The sequence below is a fragment of the Cuculus canorus genome, chromosome 3, assembly GCF_017976375.1.
Source record: "Cuculus canorus isolate bCucCan1 chromosome 3, bCucCan1.pri, whole genome shotgun sequence".
NCBI lineage: Eukaryota > Metazoa > Chordata > Aves > Cuculiformes > Cuculidae > Cuculus > Cuculus canorus.
The window spans coordinates 75,920,188-75,940,532 of record NC_071403.1 but is presented as its reverse complement, the minus strand read 5'-3'; the positions used below and the strand labels follow the sequence as shown (position 1 = coordinate 75,940,532).

At 36.7% G+C, this 20,345-nt stretch overlaps 1 protein-coding gene across 6 annotated transcripts in view; it reads left to right on the top strand.

Moving 5' to 3' along the window:
* Positions 1-20,345, top strand: part of RALGAPA2 (Ral GTPase activating protein catalytic subunit alpha 2) — a 140,824-nt gene that overhangs the window by 4,335 nt on the left and 116,144 nt on the right. For 5 of the 6 annotated variants that reach the window (XR_008449117.1, XM_054062488.1, XM_054062489.1 and 2 more), the window contains exons 2-4: positions 6,780-6,890; positions 7,646-7,695; positions 18,748-18,805. Coding sequence is in view for 4 of the 6 variants with exons in the window: in XM_054062488.1 (XP_053918463.1) it covers positions 6,780-6,890; positions 7,646-7,695; positions 18,748-18,805 (219 nt within the window). In the remaining 2 variants the exon portion in view is untranslated. Of the gene's footprint in view, positions 1-6,779; positions 6,891-7,645; positions 7,696-18,747; positions 18,806-20,345 lie in introns of those variants that run through there. The other variant, XM_054062492.1, reaches the window with a different exon arrangement.

Genomic DNA, 20,345 nt, shown 5'->3' with positions numbered 1-20,345 from the left:
ACAGTATTGAACCTTTGTTTGGAGTTAACTGTGAGTGAAGGGTATGTGTCTGCTCTGGTTATAAATTTCTCCTATTCCATAAGTGTATGAATCTAAGTGCCTAAGGGCAGGAATTTGAAAAGACAGAAGATACTTTGCCTGCATTATGATGTGCCTTCTAACTGTATATATCTTATTGCTGTACAAACAATATTAAATAATGTCAAGTTTCATTGTAAAAAAGTGTTGGGAAATTCTTTGTTTATGAGATGAGGTTTAAAATGTTTGGTGAAACCATCCTGAGAGAGATTGATCTAAGAGACTGTCATGTAAGCTTTTCCACCATCCTCCCTAAAATAAATGGACTTGAAGAAATAAGAAATAGAGCAACTTTCTGTTAATGTATCCCCTTCAACCTCTCAGAAAGATGTGCCTGAAACCAAGTCATGACTGGTTTACGACGAAATACTGGACTTGCTATGCCTCTTGGTTATATCTGTCTCATGGGAGTGTACATTTCTGTGTGGTACAGAGGAGCTTGTCAGATTCCTGTGACGGACCTGACGGGTGGAACAAATGGAAAAATATGCCTATTAGCGTGACGAAATTAATTTATGTCCCAAAGCAGATGGTACAGAAGATGCTGTCTGGTGGTTTTATCTACAGATACTTATTACCGAGTTGGCAAGAGGGGAGGAAAATACACCTGCCACTTCTCACCTGCCATCTTTTCTTCCAAGCCTCTGTTACATTTGGAGATAGGGACCTGAGTTTTTGATTAAACTTACTGAATATTGATTTTAAGTGAAAATGTTTAGCAGTACCAGCGGGCCGAGTAGCGTATTAGTGGCTTATTGGCTGCAGTACTGTGATATGCCAGCGAGTTCTCTCCTAGTGGATGTGTTTTATCGCAGGGACTGTGTCAAAGCAGGCTCTGGTCATGTTCCTGAGATGTCTGCTTTGCAGAATGTCAATGTAAACATTTTAGATAATACGGGAGTGGCTTTTCTAAGATATCTTTGTAGATATCGTTGCGTGTGTGTGTGTTTTACAGTATTATTCAGCACAGAAAATTAATCTACACTTTATAAGAACTTCTCCTGTATTTGAACTAGAGCTCTTGGTATAAAGGCTCAAAAATCGTTAGGTGCTTCTTTTTTTTTTTTCTGACACTTCTTGGACTGGCCAGGAGTAGGAATGTGTATGGCTTAGTGTTCCTCCCACACCAGTCATCTCACTCCCTGTCCCCAACTTCATCACTCAGGCCATAGTGGCACATGTTCTCAAAATAACAGCTTCTGGTTTTATGCGTCCTTAGCAGATGCCATCTTCTCTTCCTTTGTTAGTTTAAAATCACAGAGGTTAAACTGTAAACAAAATGTCACTTGCTTTTCTGAGATCCTACTGATGTAGGAGGATAAAAATCAGAGAAAAGATAATAATAGAGGAGGGATGAGGGAAAGGAATGTATAGTTTCCGTAAATAAAGGGTTGTGTGAGCATCAGGATCAATAACACCCATTTGTTGATTGTGTTGGGTCTCTTAGCTACCATCTGCGTGAGTTTGTCCAATACCCAAACTGAAATAGAAGAATTCCTTTAAATTTGTGTTGCTTGTAACACCTCTCAAGTCTCTAGTGCCAGTTAGGAGCCGAGTTCCCACTTCTGGCAGGTAGTCTGCCAGCATGACAGCACAAAATACTAACCTGAATAATAAAGTTGTCTTAAAGTGGATATTCACTTGTGTTAGGTAAGTGACCAAACAATTTCCTTTCTTTTATTTTATTGCTATGGAGATATACGGACTTTCAGAACTTCTGTAAAGTCAGTAGGAACTATTTTCAGTGTCTGGAAGTGCCAATAGTGTGATCTTCTTTTAGGATAGACTTGAAAATTACTGGTCTTTTAAGTGGTGGTGGTGATATACAAGTTTGTCTCTTTCACACTGATCCATAAATAAAGTATTAATAAGTTATTTCTACTGATCTATAAATAAATTAATTCTATTAATTAATTCTACACTGTTTCCTGGAGTAGTTGGGACCTTTTTTTATTTTAAGTGTAAAAATCTCTCTCTGGTCTTTAAGACTTTGTTCTGTGGCTATTCTTGGTTAAAAATATTCTCCTTTCTTATAAATTAAACATCTCTTTTGATGTTTTCTCTTCAGGTGCAATTGAAATGTTTACTTTAATGTCTTTGCATGGCTTAGTATATTTCTCTCAAATTTTTTTTGCTGGTTTAAAGAATTGCTCTTTTGTGACTCAGTATCTTCGACAAATAATGATGCAATGGGAACAACAGCCACTTCTTGCTGTGTCTCTCCAGTGACCTAGATAATGTCACACTTTGCTCATGCAGATGAGGTATCACATGGTACTTTATTTCATGAAGGTGATGAGCCTTTTTGTTTGTGATTTTGTTATTCTTACTAATTTCAAAGTGTTATTGGCCTGAGAACTTTGTTGGTTGTGATAAAGTCAGTCTATAGGCAGGCTCTGTGAACAATCGCTGGTGATTTAAGTTGGCCACTAACATTCAGATTACACTTGGAAATAAGTGGAAATGGGAGGTGAGCCATAGCTGCTATCAAATACACTGAGAGCTGCCTGGGAGGTGGTAACAATTCAGTTCAATTAAGGGGCTGGATTTTCCATATTTTTTTAATACTGAAGGATCTTAAGCATGATAACCTTGTTTTGAAAGCAGCACCCATTTGGTGCTGTTGCCAAACCCAAATTGTTTTACGGATTTATGGATTGTGTTGATCCTGAACTTTGCTATTTTCCAGGGTGGGTTGTTAGACCATATATGTGTTTACACTTCCTTTGGAGTGTCCTGATAGACTAAATTGCACATCAAAAGACTTAGTGCAGGCTGGTGTTCAAATTAATAACAGATACTTCAGAGCCTGTGCTGTGGCACTTCACTACTGGATGCGTGCATAAAAGCTGGGCTGTTGTCAGAGTTACAGTACTTTACAGGTATTTCAGCCGTGTTGTTGAAGAAATTGTATTTAAATCCTGAACTGGAAAATAATGGGAGCACAAAATGTTGCCTACAAATTTGGGTGCTGCTTATGTCCATTGCTTTTATCCTTTTCTCTGTTGAGCAGTGGGCAAATATATGGTAGACCTGATATAGCTGCACAGAGCCTTCAGGTTAGATTAAATATGAAAATTGTTTGGTTACCAAGTCCAAACGTTAATATTTTTCTTTAAAAAAATAAACTGAAATATAAACTAAGAACATGTTTTCCATTTAATTCTATGAATCAAAAATGAGACAATTAAGGGGAAGAGTGGAGTTTTTTAGTTATGGTACTGTCTTGGTTTACACAGTTCTGTACAGCCAGATTAGGAAAAATTGCCTTAATGAAAGAGTGGTGAAGCATTGGAACAGGATGCCCAGAGGAGTGGTGGATTCGCCATCCCTGGAGGTGTTTGAAAAAATGTGTAGATGTGGCGCTTCAGGATATGGTTTAGTAGGCACGTTGGTGTTCGGCTGATGGTTGGACTGGGTGATCTTAGAGGTCTTTTCCAACCTTAATGATTCTATGAATACAAGAAATTAAAGTAGAAACTTTAATTTAGAGACATTCAAAAGTAAATGTTTCCTAGCTTCCTGCTAAATTTAGAGCAGTTCTTGTTCCTTAGGTTGCATATGAAATTTTAATTGTTACAATTATTTTAGAAATAGTTCTAATTGGAGAGATTTTTAGTAAGGGTGTGTTGAAGTTTTTTGGGGTTTTTTTTTTTTTGAAGGTAAGTAAAAATGGTACATAGTTTCTAGGGTAGTACTAGAAGTTCATCATTAACCAGGATATGACTGCAAAGTTGTCTTTCATCTCCTTTAATTTTTAAAGTACTTGAGATAAAGGAAACTCCTCAGGACTGAGAGAACTTTGTATAACAAAGTTAAATGACTTTGGAAGTTCATAAAATTAAGATGGGATTTCTAACACTTAAATAAATGCAATAACATTTGGTAGTTAACAGAAGAATAAAAGGAAAGTTGGTGTTCTAAGGACGCAATTGTTGTTGTCATTTTTTAGATGAGGAGGAGTGTTGAGAGCTTGGCAATAAAATCGGATGCTTCTTAAATGGCACCTGGGTAGTTTGCTTCCCAAAATTTTAAGCTAACGTGATAAGGCAAGTAAGAGTGACTTCCCATCATCTAATATGCCAACTATTTCATATTTTATGGTCCAGAAACATCTTGTGTGCCACATGAATGCCTCTCTCTTTCCTGCGTGCTGCTGTGAAAGCTGTAAAGGGCTATCAGAAGCATTAGCAGTGGATCATCTCTTCTTGTTTGTAGAACAGAGTGAGATTGTATGCGTTTTTAGAAAGCCGCTAGGGATCTGATGACTGATGTTTGCCAGCTTGCCTTCGATTTTCAGGCTCGGAGTTTTGAATATGCTAGGTGGCTGTTTTCAAACAGTAGCAATCTGAGAACTGTTAATGAGTAAATGTAAAAATACCGCCTAATACCGTGATTCAGTCCCAATTTTGCTGTTTCATTTCTTTGGATGCTTATAAATATGTTTTCAGTCAAAAAGTCAGTGTTTTTTCTTAGTACCTTAAATGATAAATAGCACTGAAACTTTCACTGATGCTTTCCATTTAAAAAAAAAACCAAAACAGAAGAATGAGCCTTATCTTGCTAGAAGGTAAACACATATATGGCAGTGATCCACATTACTGTCTTAGACTTCCTGCAAACCTTAAGTAAATACTTTGGAGAAGCAATCTTCCTTGCCGTGGTCCCTGTTTATCTGTGATGATTGTTGTTTTGGTGGAATGGGTGGAAGAAGCAGTGTCGTGGGGAGAGCCAAAACAAGAGAGCAGTAAAGGAGCCAGTGAGACTCAGATGTGCTTGCTGTGTTGCTGCCAGGCTGGAGATGCCTTCCCTACAGCCTGGTGTGATGTGGAAGGGAGAGAGGGTGCTGGAAAGAGTGTTGGTACCAGCTTGGCTGGTCCTCCTACCAGCCAGAGTTTGGCTAAGCAGGTGAGGATATCATAGAATCATAGAGTAGAATCACCAGGTTGGAAAGGACCCACTGGATCATCGAGTCCAACCATTCCTAACACTCCCTTAAACCATGCCCCTAAGCACTTCATCCACCCGTTCCTTAAACACCTCCAGGGAAGGCGATTTGACCACCTCCCATCAGGAAAATCGCCTGCCTTTCTAGCGCCCAGCAGAGCAGAGCAAAGTATTCGTGGTTAGTTCTGCTTTCCGCTGCTCCTCACCATGGTGGAGGAGTAGACAAATGGTGTTTTCTTAATGTATGCAAAAAATAAGGAATTTGGTGGTGAAATGCCCAAGAAAGCTGTATCTCTGACTGAGCTTGGAATTGTTGGTTGTGTGGCTTATTTGTTATGTTTTGGATTATTTATTTTTAAGTGAAGTAGGCACTGGTATCAGTATGACAACTTGCATGGAGAATTGCAAGGAAATCTTACTTTCAAGTGACTATCAACTCTTAGGATAGTAAATGGGGGTATTCTTTTTGGCCTCTTTTAAGGTTAGAACTTGTTTTCCTATATATCTTGCAAAGGAATATAAGGCACAAACTGGTTCGATAAGGAAAGGATGTAGCTGTAAGAAGGCACCCTTACATCAGAATAACGTATGAGTCACCACTGAAATGTCGCATTTAGAGAAAAGGAGAATTTACTTTTTCAATTAGGCAGTTCCTTTCTCCTCCTTTCACAATTTAAAGGGAAGTTTCCTTTTTTGTTTAGATTTTAATGACCTCATTCCTTCATAGGAAATCCTTGTAAATGAAAGCCTTGTTTTCTCCTAGAGTTGTATTTCACAGAACACATTCATAGAGAGCAGTAATTGCAGTCAGCTTGTAAATTCAAGACCAGTAGTTGGTAGGAAATGAATATCATAGAAAAGAGTTTCCATGCACTAATTGTTTCTGTAGTACAAGCAGCCAAACAAAGCCTGACTACTGAAAAGGTAGTAATTTAAAAAAAAGCCCACCAAACTCCAAAACCAAACCCCAAACATTGTCCCAGGGTAAAATTATTCTTTCTTTTGTAGTTGTGTGATACAATTGGTTCTTCTTCTTGTAATCAGCTTTTTTGTCTTGATGAATGAATGGGTTTCTCGGGAGGTGAAACTTCAATGAGCAGATGCATTAATAATTTTTGCCCTTAATCCTCTTGAGTCTGGGTGGAATTATCTATCTTTTTTGACCAGTTACAATAAAGAGCAAACATATGAAGTTGAAGTATGTTTTGCAAGTGTCAGGTTTTGAAAACATTCTTTTTTTTTTTTTTTTGTTAAAAAATAAACTTATTTCAAATTTTAGACCTAAGGTAAGACTTAAGGAATTGATACATGCTTGGGTTTCCTTTATTTTTTTTAAATGATTTGGAAATATGCTGTTTTCTGAATTGATCTGCTTGTCAGGTAAATTTAAGAAGTGGATTTGCAATTTGTATACAGAAATCGTTGCTGCTGTTTGTTTTTTTTTCCAACAGTAACTGCTTGTTTTGATGATACAGAAGCCATTTGGTTAGATATCTAAGACATCCCGTTTTTTTTTTTCTTTAATGCAAAACAAATGAACCTAAGCCACACTGCAAACTTTAATAAATTAGGTGAAAATGGGAATTTCCCTATTTTACTTCCAAGGATGAAATCACAGTTTAGGATATGATATTTAATGAAGTCATTAAAATTGTTTTGTATTGCCTTTATTCACTCTGTAATACAAAATTTGCTTAAAGACAACGTTTTCCTGTTTTGTGATGTGTAATAACTCCTTTTGTTCTTCTTTTCAGATATTGTGGATGGAAGTGACCTGAAGCAATTTTTTGAGAACAATTATTCTCAGATTTATTTTATATTCTATGAAAACTTCATAACACTGGAAAACAGCTTGAAACAAAAAGGTGAGTTTTGGAGTTATGCTAGCAAATGAGTCAGTTTTTCCTAACTGCTCTCAAAAGCATTCTATTAGACCTTATCTAATGACTCCATAGCCCACAATTATCTATATTTACACTAATAGCTTCATGCAGTAACAGTATCAGTATTAAATATTTTAATTTTATGGTATCGTAAGAGATGAGCATGGAAAATTGCCCTCTGAAATGTTCAAAGCGACTGAAAAGAATTCTAAACACAGTTTTATGACTTTAAGTGTCAGTTCAGCACAAAAATTGTTTCTTGTGCATTTATATACCTGTCCTCTCATCTTGTTTTGAAACAGGCCTTCATCCTACAGTTAAGCATCTGTCTGCTCAAGTGAAACATTGTCAGAGATCCCAGAACAGATCTCAGTGTTGGAGATCCATCTGTAGGAGTAGCCTCTTTCTTGAAGATCAACACAGTGGCTGTGCTTTGGGATCTATGACTCTAGATGTCCCTAACTCATAGCCAAAAGAGAGGCACTGAAGTTTGGAAACAGCTTGCTTTTTTTGTATTAGATAAAGATGAAGCGAAATAAACTGAGTGCAACATCTTTAACTTTAGTTGTAGAACTACAACCTGATCTAGTGAGATGTGTCCCTGCCCATGGCAGGGGGGAGTTGGATCTAGATGATCTTTAAGGTCCCTTCCAACCCAAACTAATCTATGATTCTACAGTGTAATTTTTCTGTCTGTTGTGTATTTGCGTCAAACAATACTGTTTCCTGTCTTGCAGGGAATAAATCACAAAGGGAGGAGCTGGACTCTATTCTCTTTCTTTTTGAAGTAAGTTTTCCATACCATGAAACTAACTTTTATTGTAAATTTAATTGTCACTATATGGTTATTGGCACTTTTACAGTGAGTGGTGAAAGCAAGTATCAGTCAAAAGAAGGGTCTGTGGCTGTACAAGGGGGAAGGCAGAAAAGAATTGGAGTGTGCATAACGTTCTTAGATACAACAGCAGTAAAAATTTTATTATGTAGTGGGAATGTTCGTTTAATGAATCTTCAGAGTTAAGAGATTTTTATCAAAATTATTTGGAAATCATACAGTAATGTATCTGTCCTGGGGAACTGAGGATCACCTCCTTGAAAATGTCCTGTAACTGTTCAGTAGAATCTGGGAGCAAGCGACCGATAGTTGTATAGCCTCTGTTAGGCTCAAAATGTCAAAATGGTATTTTTTTAATTATTATTTTTAAATTAAATATATTCTTGCTTCTGTATTTTATGGGAGGCGAGTTAAAACCAATAGTACTTTTTCCCTGCATTTGTCAGTTTGAAATTCAGTGTTATGTTTATTTTGAATCTGTCACAGTAGGAGTTTGGGCTCTGCTTCTTTCAGGTGGAGGCATCTGTTATGATTTCGGTATTTGGTCCTGCAGCACAAGGGAAAATAAAAGGATAAGAGTTGTCAACTACTGCATATCAGTTTGATCTGTGTGTGTGAAATGCTAATGTGTTTAACTTCTTTTTTTTTAAATTCAGTGGAACTTCTTTTCCTTCCAGAGATTCATTCTTCCCAGCGCTGGCGGTCATAGCTTTTACACTGTCTAGGGAGAGAATATGAGCTTAGTTAACTTTGCATAATCAAATTAGGATGTTTTTAATTTAAGGAAGAATAGATTGTGACAGATAATTTTCCAAGGGACCTCTTTAATTAGAGTTATTACCCAAATGTATTTGGATGCGAGAAAATATCCTTGGACCAGATGAAAGCCTAGCATATAATGAAGTTTTTATAATACACATTAGAAGTCTTAGCATTACCTGTTCCTGTCTCTGAAATTGGAGATCAGTGGTGCCTTTAGTTATTTTTGGTTTTAACAATTCATTAGGTACCTAAATGGTCTGAGTTCTTTCTTAAGGGTAAATTCACATCTTCTGTTCATTTCTCTCTGTTAATCTAACTACTCACTTTTCGCTTGAGTATTGCATCATAGAAACGTTATCTTTGTTTATATTGTGGGATTTTTTTTTTTTTTTTTGTAGAGGTAGTAGAAAAATCAAAACTTGCAATGAGACTTTAGAAATTGAAATTAAAATGAAAGTTGGATGTTCTCAGCTCTTATCCCTCTCTCTAAAAATGGAAATAATCCAAAACCAGAAACCTCTGAAGTATATGGCTTTGTGGGCTTTTTTTTTTTTCACATTAATGTGAAATACATTAATGTATAGTTTGTAGTTAGAATAATATTTATATTGACATATATAGTGATACTATTTAGCCTAATATGCCTGAAATATGGAAAATGGCCATGAAAATGGTGACATGAAATCCTCAGATTTTTACAGTCTCATCTTCTGACTTTTATGATATAGTAAGTTCATTTCCCTTTTCCTCTTCTCCCTCCCTTTGCTCATTTAAATACAAGACGGCATTTTCAGACTGAAATCTGAAAATCCAATTGTATTTCTTGCTACTTATGACATTAGTAATGAGTCTGCTTTAGGATTTTGCACAAAGTGAAGAATATGAGCCCCTATTTCTTCTAGGACCATATTTGGGGTAGGAGGAATTTGGCTCTCGCCTCTCTCCCCACCCCCAGAGGAGAAGGTATGACCATGTTTACTGAGAAAGCGGTGTGATTTAATTGGAGCTCATTAATACACTTACTCTGTGGTCTTGAATGAGTAATTACATTTCTGTGGCTATGTCATTGAATGGAAAATAGCTAATGCTTACTCACCCGGTTAAAGTGAATAAATATGTATTCCTGTGTCTTGAAAACGGCTGGCGAATAACCACCTGTTTAATGCTGCTTTAAGAACATCAGGAAAATATATTTTATGAAGTAGACAAAATGCAGTTATATATAAACAAAATGCTGCTTTGGGTCCCAATTGAGGAGAATTATATTACAGCCTAATGTCAAAGGCTTTGAGGAGTAAGAAATCTTTTAAGATATTTGTGTGAAAATTGCAGGGATCTTCTTTATGGCATTTATGTCCTGGAAGTAGGTTTCGAATCCTTTTAAAACTCTTAATGCTCTATAACTAATGTTTTGTAGGAAGACAGCTTTTTAGACCACCTTGCAATGCACAGAACAAGCATACATCAGCCTGAACACAGGACAAGAAAAAATGTAAATGCAAAGTAATTAAACATTCATATTGTAAGCCATAGGAAGCAAAACTAATTGATTGTTAATCTCACCATACTTAATCTGATGTCAGTGTGAGCCAGAGGTTTCCTGGAGTTTTCTTCTAATTAGCTAAATAGGTAATTATTTAGGATTAGCTAATCCTGAATCCAGGTGCTGAGGGTTCACAGTTCTGTAAATATTTTTATTGATTTTGAAAGGAATTCACTTCTGCCTTTTCTGGTGTAATTTAGGGGTATTTTGCTGCTGCTGAGTGACACCTAGTGTGTATATTAAGCAAAAATAACAAATGCTTTTTCTGCAAATGCTCTGAAAACTAAACTGACTCTGTTGTGGCTTATGGAAGTCTTAATTTTACACATCAACTACATGTAGTTTGGCCACTCAACAGTAACATCAACATATTAATCAAAGAAGAAATACTGAGCAAAAGGGAGTAATATGAAAGGTTAACCGTTCATTTTGTATAGTGCTTTTTTACAATTAAGATTATGAAGTTGTTAGAGTTAATTTTATATTCTGTAAGGTGCTTTGGCCTTGTCCTTTGTCAAATAGGTATTCATGAAATGACACAGCAACTGTAATTATCTCTATTGTTTTTCCATATTTCAGCTAAAAGGCCAAAATGATGTGAAAAGCAAAATTGCTTTTTCTCTGTTAAGTCAATTATCTGTAGATTTGTAGTATATACATATAGTATAGAATATACATATCTGTAAATATGTAGTTAATATTCTTTCTTTTATCACAGTTTTCTATGATTTGGGGGCATTGTTTGCTGTCAGCCGAGCTCTGCTGTGTCACAGAGCTCAGGAAAGGTGCAGTACAAGTTTTCTAGGTCCCATAAAAGTATTATGCCATCATTTTATTGTGAAAGCTTGGATAGAGTTGTTGTTGTAATACAGTATTTTTTTCCTGCAGCATCAGATGCTGAATTCCACCACAGGTTTTTTTGCATCCGTAACGAAATAAGAGCAGGGTGATCTTTTTGATATAATACGTAGATCAGTTTCTTTTCATTCTTTATAATTATGCTTTATTAGTTAAGAACAGCCACATCTCTTATGCTGATGCAGTTATAGAATTCATTGCATTGATTGAACATGTTCACAGTATGCAATATTTTATTCTTAAGAATTTTTCAAATGCCCTTTCTAATGTAGTAAAGCTTCCCAAAGTTGTTTGCAGTAGCTGCTATTGTTGCTAGTAGTTTTTCACGTACTGTCTATGTAGTTCAGGTGTCACTGAAGTTCTGGAGCTGGCTGAGAAGATGGGGTAGATACTCCCACCTCCCACAGATGATGTGTGCTGGAAGTTTCTCTATATGAATTTTTATCCTTGTTAATTTTTTACTAGTGAACATTAATATAGCATAATAATAGCCTTGTGTTTCACAGGCTTTTATTTATAAAAGTGTACTGTTTTTCATATAGCTGGTACAAAAAGTTCGTGCTGTAATCTTTCATTTTGCTAAGTTCATGCTTTGTATGGAACTTTGTTTCTTGAACCTGGTGCACATGCGAGTGGTGTGAGTCCCTGGTCTGGACACAGCATAAGCATACATTTTTTTTCCTTTCTTTTCTTTTCTTGTTTTTTTTTTTTTTTTTTTTTTTTTGTGTTTTAAGAACGTACACAAATATAACTCAGGAAAGGTTTCTAGTGTAGCTCATGCTCTCCTTGCTCCTAGACCCTTCTATCTGTCAAGCCTGGTTTTCCTGGGTTTGCCTTTTGCCCTGCTGGAATGAGGAGAGGCTGGCTGTGGGTATAAACAAGACCAGGCTGTGCGGCCTGTTTTGACCGTCTTTAGAAGTTCAGCTGCAAAATTTTTCTCTAGCACCTCTAGGTCTGATTTGAAGCATCCCAAGTAGGTACACAGCAGGTGGATTTAAATATTGAGTGCATATAAAATAGAACATAAATGCGCTGATAGCCTCTGCATATTTGTATAATACACACTCAAACTTAGAGTCTGCTTTGGCTTCTGTGTAAGACTAAGCATTTTTCCAGAGATGATAAGCAATAAACAGTTAGAACTTGCCAAACTGTACTTTGAGCTCTTTATTTTGTAGCAGTAGCTACTGGTTTTAGTGCAGCATTGTTGTTCTTAGAAGCACATCTAAATATAATCTACAAATGGCCACAAACTCAGAAGATTAAGATGTAGTATAAATCCACTGAAACATGGATTGGTCTGCTGTCAGAATGTGAATGAAATGATTACAGAAGCAGTTGTGTAGCCTGAATTTATTACTGCAGATGTGCACAAGTTACTTGTTCTGCAAATGCTAATGCTAATTCAGTATAGGTTTATAATTGGCTATAGTCTGTTAGCAAGCCTTTTGAAAAGTCGATTACAGGCTGTATGCAGTAAATACACTGCATCTGTTAAAAAAACACCTGCCATGGCGGTGGGTGACTGGTGAGCTCTTTGTGCTGACACCACTTAGGAATAGACATTGCTTTTTTGGTACTGCCTAGTGGTGCACATAAATGTAATTTTTAAAATGTGTAACTTTCATTCTGGATTAAGATTGCTGTGGACATTTTAAATATTGAATTCTTCTACCACGTTGTAGGCCTGCTTTATACAGACTACTGCGTGAATAGGCAATATTGGTTAAGCAACTTAAAATCTCAAAGCCACTGGTAATTTTTAGCAAGTAAAAAGATGATCTTTCATACCTGTTGTATTTTCTTAGGATGATTTGCTTATCTGAGGATGTCGCTCCTAATTACTGGCTACATTTTGAATAAAACTGAGTAAAACTTAGTTTTGCAGAAATAAATTGTGTACTGAAACTCACCAATGTGAAACATACTTGTAAAATTATTTACAAGGCATAATCAAGTCAAGTTATTATTCAGTTCTTCTTACCACAGGTCCTGGTTTTTTATTTCTTGGCATTATCTCCTTTATTTAACTTCCTTTTTACTATTTGCATTTTCCTTGTGTCTGTAGAGCTCAGTCGCTTAATTTCCTCATCTGCAGGTTATCTTACACTTGAAATCAAATTACCTTTAAGAGTCAGAGCTTTAAATTCAGGTTGTAGCTTCTGTTGCAGCTTTGCAATTGGTTCCCTGTGCCTACTGTGATTGCCATTTCCACTGTTTAACCTCAAGTCTGTCACAGACTTGGTTGGCTGATTCTCATGCTCAATTTAGTAGAAAGGGCTTATTTGTTTATAACAATAAAATTACTTATAACCTTTCTTTCCTACACATAGAAAATTACTTTTTGAACCATCTGCAGTTTGTTTTGCTGTAATTCTGATCAGTTCATCTATTATTACTTTTAAGATAACATTGATACTATTCTTACAGCATTCTGCTCTAAATTTTACCTCTATGTTGTATATGTTCAGCTTCAGAGATCTTATTATTAAAGTTATGCCTAGGGCAAGAATAAGTCCTTGTGTGCTTTGGGCAGACATTTTCCTTCAATGAATAACTGTAAATAATTTATTGTTGCAATAAATGGAGTATCCTTTTATTTAGATTGCGCTGCTGCAGGCTTACTAACTTCATTGGGCTCTTGGCCTCACCTGAATCGGTGAATAACAGCTGGAAAAATTGTAAATTACTGCACTTTTTAGTAGTGGAACACTCTGAAACTCCACCAAGCAGTCCTTGAACATAGAGGCACAGGAGAGCTGTTCTGCATTTGACTTGACTTGAAGTAGATCCACCTGCCACTGACTAATAGAAACTCCTTATCAGAAACATTATATTGGAAAAGCTATTTTTTTTCCTCAAAATCCATTCTTCTGGAATGAACACTTTTCTGAACTTGTCATTGACATTGCCTTTGAGAGCATGTTCAAGCAGCAAGAACACATTTGTTTTTGTTGTTGTTTAATAAGAGACTCTTCATAGCATGTTAGAGAACAGCTTTTTGTAGCTCTGGAAAGCAGAACAACAATGCTAATTGTCTTACTTTATGTAAGTTAAACTGGAAAACCTTCAGGCTGCAGGGATCTTACACTGAGGATTTGGTAGCAGCCTTCACTTTCTCTATGTTCTACAATAGGGTAGCGCAGTGTACAGTTATAGCCACAAAGCTACCAATCATGATGTGATTCAACAAAGTTGGGAAAAATAGACGACTTTTTAAGAGAAATTGCAGTATTGGTTAAGTCCGAGTGAATCTGTTGAAATACAAACCTTGGTATCTTTTTATTTTACTTTGTTAAAATAGAGATCTGTCTTTCAAAAAGCAGCATCCTTTGTAAACTAAGATTTAAACTTAACATTATTCCTAGTCATGCAGGAAGTCCAGGAGAAAAAGAACTATGGATAATCAGTTAAAGGAACTGACAGATACCCTGATGTGTTGATCAGTAGTAATACCTAATTTCTATTTCAAGTGTGCTATAATGGATTACCATATAGATGCAGCAAAGCACTAAGCATTAAATAGATCTATGTGTTTTCTGAAAAAGCAATATTATTTCGCACTGTGGGGTTTCTTAAAATATTTCTTATTAGTGTGCTGTGAAACTAGAAACAAGATGTCAATAGCCAGTTTGGATTCACAGCGGTGTCGCTAAAAGTCTAGGCTGGAGTGGAAGAAACTATCATTTGTTTTATAGGAATAGCAATATGCATTTTTTTTAGAACACCAGGGGTTATGAAGGCGTAAATAATGTTCTTGGAAATGCTAAGTTGAAAGGACAATAACTGGAGCTTGTTTATGACTTACGCAATCTCATGTCACACACTAACATTCTCATAGTCTGGTACTAATGTACAGATGCGAAATTACTGGTTACAAGGCATTATAGCTATAACTTTGAATTAACTTGTAACATTCGGAAGTTTTTATTTACTAACGTAGGCATTTACCCATGACAACTTATTTTTGCGTTGCAGGACAAATGTAGACTCTGCATTCAGATTATTTATGTTCATTCTAATCTGCTGCAAAACTTTTATGTTTTCAGTAGGTAGCTGTGGTGCTAGTAGTCCAATCTGCTTTTTTTAAAAAAATTATTTCTGTTCACCATTTAGTAGCACCGCGCAGATGATTAATTGGATCTTTGCATTTTTTTCAAAGAGCATCCATGTATTATTCTTTTCTCCTGCCTTGGAGATGCTGAAAAGGAGAATGGCATGAGAAATTACTTAAGGGTCTCAGTTTTGGCCATATGAAAAGCTTTTGGGATATGGAAGCTTTCCTCAGATATGAACTCTGTCCTCTTATCTCATCCCTTGAATTGTTTTGATTCAGTCACCTCACAAGGGTCTTTGATTCTGTGTTGTTTTAAAGAAAAAAAAACCCCACAAACCTGTAAGTGTGTTCTTTTCTTCACCGCCCTCCCAACTTCATGCAATTTCAAGCTTAAGCTCGTTTTTCCTGGTGGTTGTTGTACTCTGCAACAGCATTTGTTTTCCAGGTTTTCTCTGGGCATAACCTAAAATTAACTAACACTTCAATGCGAGAATTAAGTACTTTATCAAAACAGGTTTTTATTATGCAGCTTTGCCACCTTATCACCTTTCACAGCTTACACCGTATATGAGTTCTTTGCTTTTTGGAAGCAAACTTTGCATTCAGATTTAGGTGGAATTGTGTCACATATAAGATACTGCCTTTACTGAGTGCCATCGTGCCTCTGCCCTTTCACAAATAACAATTAAACTGCTTTGTATCTTGCAGAGAGGTTGTAGTAAAACTTGGCTTCCTGCAATGCACTGGTGTGTTATGGAACAACTCACAAGCAGTGGTTATTGATTTTGATCCTGAATCAATTGGGATGTGTAAACTGTAATGTTACTCTTAAGAACATTGCTGAAGCTCTTGGGAGATATCTACTGTTCCTTTTGGCAACTAAGGCATATTTATTTGTACACCAGATGTAAAGTTTCACAAACTTTAATTCGTAAGACATGAATATGCTGTGCCTCGGGTTTAAGTAAACATCAGAGTTTAGTGAAGCAGGCATTTTCTCCAAATGTAATTTTTTTTTATGATAAAGAGTTTTAATCTAACATCTGAAATGGCTTATTTCATTTTCACCAGTAGCGATACTAGATTTTGACAAATTTCTAATAAAATATTCTGATTCAGAAATGGGGCTTGATTTTTTTTTTGGAAGTTTAGTACAATTGTTTCTCAAAAGTGAGTGTTTGGAAACAGATGGGTGAGAATTTACATCCAAAGATGAGCTGAAGATGTCTTGCTAGTTTGACCTGTAAAAGGAAATTGGTTTTGCTTTAACAATCTACTGTACTTATAATGTCATAAGTAATGAAAGCAAAATATATGCTTTTTTGTCTGTTTTTCCATAATAACCATGAAGATGTTTGAAGGTTCCTTCCTGCAGTGTTTTCTGGTACTTGAATTCAGACGGTTTTTTTTGTTGCCTGTTGGTATTTGGGTTATGTTTAATTGAGCCTTTCCTCATGTGCTTTGGGCATGTAGTATGGAATCAATCTGATGTGCCGGGATACAGACCAAACTCTGTGTGCAGGGTGCCACCAATCTTACAGTGACCTGAAGTGTTCGTGATGTAGGTTAGCAGCTCCTTTCTGCCCTGTGCCAAGTTGGGTCAAGATTAACGTCAGAAATAGTCTTGAAAAGTGGTGGCTGCTAGTATTTTAATATTTAGATGGATAATGATAATTCTTTGTCTGTGGATCCTGCAATCTGACTGACAGAAACATGGTCCTTAACTAACAGGTAAAGCCCAAATGTGAGTCATGGCCTCATTTTTAGCCAGTCAGATCCTTCATTCCAAGCGCATTCCTCCTGCCTATGGACAAGGAGCTAGACCTCTGGCCACCAGCTGCCTGCTCCTTCGATCCCTGTTGCCACGGTGTCCTGAGGAGAGAGTTGTGGGAGTAACACTGAAACAAAATATGACAAGAACATAGAAGGGATGTGCCTGATTTGTATTGTAATTCTAGGTAAACTTTTAGAAATACTAAATACTGTTTGGGGAGCGTGTGCTATGCTAAAGAAGTGAAGGATGACCAGTCTGTTTGTGTGACCTGAGGTCTAGTTCCCTAAGTCTATGAACTTGGCATGACTTCCATCTTCTGCCATAGAGAAAGGAATGTTCCATTTCCAAAATGATTCTGTTTTGAGTGTTGTATATAATTTCTGAAGCACTTTGTTGTCAAAAAATAAGAAAAGTCTGTCTTCTTCCATCCCTCAAGCATACTGTTTTTAACAGCAATAATGATTCATGTGTTGGCCGTCTCTGGAGGATTGCCTAAAATGCCAATTCTTTCTTTTTTGGCTGTGACGCTTTATTTCCTCTTGTGAGCTTTTATGTGCAAAAGACCAACAAATGGGTCACCGTTGCTTAAATGACTTCTCATTCATTTTGCATCCTGCATGTAGTATTTCAGAAAACTTAATGGCGCTTTGTTTTGCAGAAGTTTGTTCCAGTGATTTTGTTTGATAATTACAAGGAGTGACTGTTGGTAATTTATAAAGTTGTTTAGTTTATTTCCAGAAGTAGATATTGAAAACTAGTTTCCCATTTGAATATACATTCTTAATTCATGTTTCTACAGCTGAAAAGTTGTAAGATCCAGACATTTTTCTGTGAAACCATGCTTGTTCTCTCACTTTTTTTGAGAGACTAAGCAGCACTAAGTTAGCTGCCCTGTACTCCTAAAACACCTATTTGCCAAACCCTAGTCTCCACTGCAAATAAAAAAGAGGAATAAAAGGAGGGGGAAAAAAAAAGGGTGTCTTGGAGCCTGTTAACTTAAAGTCCTTTTAGAGGCTGTGTTTATCCAAGTGAGACCCCCAAATAGTTTTGATTTATCCAGATTATTTAATAGCATTACCAGGTTAGATGAGGCTTTGTGTAACCTGATCCAGTGGAAGGTGTCCCTGCCCATGGCAGGTGGATTGGAACTGGATGATCTCTAAGGTCCGTTCCAGAACAAACCACTCTATGATTCCAAGAACGGCATTTGGTAGCCCCAACTTGGTTCTTTGCAACTAAGGCTATAAGACTACATTCAGGAAGGCTCTTAAATATATGCTTAAATTGCTTTGCCTTGTTGGTGCCCTGTAGCGTAACTAAACTAAGGGGGGAATGGGTTTGACCACAGCCTCTTTCTTTGTTTGATCTGCCTCTGTTCAGATCAGCGTAAAATGACAGAGAAAGACCACTACATATTATTCCACATAAGTGCTTTATTAACTGCGTGTGCTGTGAATTGAATTAGTCTAGCTTTGTGTAATTTGGCTTGGTTTCGCTCACCAGCTGAAAACACAGGTAAATCATCTCGCACTAACAATAACTGCACTGCTGTTCGCCTCTGCTGTAGTGTGGAGATCAGACCCCATTACCTGATGAAAAGACAGAGCTAAGCCATCACAGCTCCAAATCTGGGCTGTGTCAATCTAGCGGTAGTCATTACCAGGCACTTCAGAAAAATGTAACCCCAAGTGAGCCTCTTAGGAATTTGTAACTTCTTCATTAGAAGTCAGTTTGTATTCTGGAATACTAGGGTTTTGTAAGACAGTGGGAAAGGGAAAGCAGTTCATGACAGAGTAATGGTATTTATTCAGGACCATTCCGAGTATCTTTCTCCATAACAAGAGAGTAAAATAATGGGCAGGAGTCCTTAGTATGATAGATATTTGCTTTCTATTGTGTTCTCTGTGTATATATTACCATTTCATTTGTCTTGTGTGTTAGTTTCTCTGTATCCTCTGAATGAGCCAGTTTATTACGGAAAATTTGACTATTTAGTTTTGTTTCCTGCAGAAAATATTGCAGCTGCTACCTGAGAGGATTTTTTATCGATGGCATTTTCGCAGTATAGGTAAGAAGGAGTGGTTTAAAAACATTCTAGTACGAATAAAATCGATGATTTCTGTAGTCACTTCTCTGGTTCTGCAAGTCCTGTTAACCACAGAATCCTCATACACCGACAGTACTTACACACGAGACTTGCAGCTGAGAATTCTTGAAGCATATGGAAAAATCTTTTGGCTTGCTATAACACCTCTGTGTGTTCCGCATTTTGTGTGTTTTTGGTTGCCTCCTTAATTTTTATTTTGCACTAATTCAGTTTTTGTATTTTTTTATTTACCTGGGTCCTCTTCCTTTTCTTCTCTTTCATGTGCTAGAAGCTATTAAGACCATGGGTGTTATAAACCAGTGTACCTTTTTCTAATTAGATCTCTCTTTGTATTCCCAGACTAACACCAAAAATTAAGGTTGAGGAGGGCTGTGCGATCTGTATGTTAAAATTTGCGTTATGGTAGTCTTTTGCAGATGGTCATATATGAGATGGTCATAAAAATTTGTAGTGCTAAATATTGCTCTTTGCCCAGCAATAGATACTGTGTTGAACTCAACCTTTGCCTCCTCGTGGAAATTTATTCTATGAGACTTACACCATGATTTGGAGGCTGTTTGGTAGTGGAGCACTGGCTGTGCTAAATGAAATGCAAGCCAAAGGGACTGCTACAGTGAGCAGGACCTTAATTTCTTCTCTGATATTCCTGTGTTCTCTGTGCAGTTCATTAATACTTGTGAAAAACTTAGTTGTCACGCTATTAGTGGGAATTAAATGAGGAATTTCTAGTTCAGAGTTGGGATAGTGAAGGGAAGAGATGAAAGACAGAAATATAAACTTTGTAGTAATTCTGTTTGATCAATTTTTCTTTTAATTATTGGTACACAGTTCTACTGGCTTTTAGAAACAGAATTACAAAAACATGGTATTTCTGCAAGTTTGGCCTCAGCTGTCTTTCACTGATTCCCATATAATGGAGGATTTGCCAAGCATCACGGTAGAATGACTTTGGCCATGACATACATAAGAGGCCTGTGGGTGTCATTCCCTTGGTCAAACAGAGAGACTCTCCATTCTCTCTCTCCACTCCTGGAGTATTTACTGTATGTGTCCTGGCTTCAGAAGCAAGGGGAGGAATAGGAGGAGTCCAACAGAGACGTCTTGGGAGTTAGTAAAGCTCTGCTTTTTTTTTTTTTTTTCCTCAGTCTCCTGTCTTTCCTGCATGCTTTGTGGGCTGGTGTTCTACAGACTTCATAAGTGTAGAACTGAAGATTGGATTGCAACATGAGCATTAAAAAACCCACAAAATACAGTACTGGTTTAATTAAGGCACACTCTTGGAATGCTTGGCTTAAAACACTTAAAGTTCTTCCACTTCAGTTGTTTTCCTTAAGCATAAAGATAATTGGTATCTAACAGACTTGGTTTAGTCATTCATGAACCTTGGAAATCTAAATAGGAAAAGCAGGATTAATTTTTATGAATATCTATCATGTTCTTTAGAATTTTTCATAGAGTTCATATAGGGCATTTAACAAGATTTTAAAATCAGATTTGAACA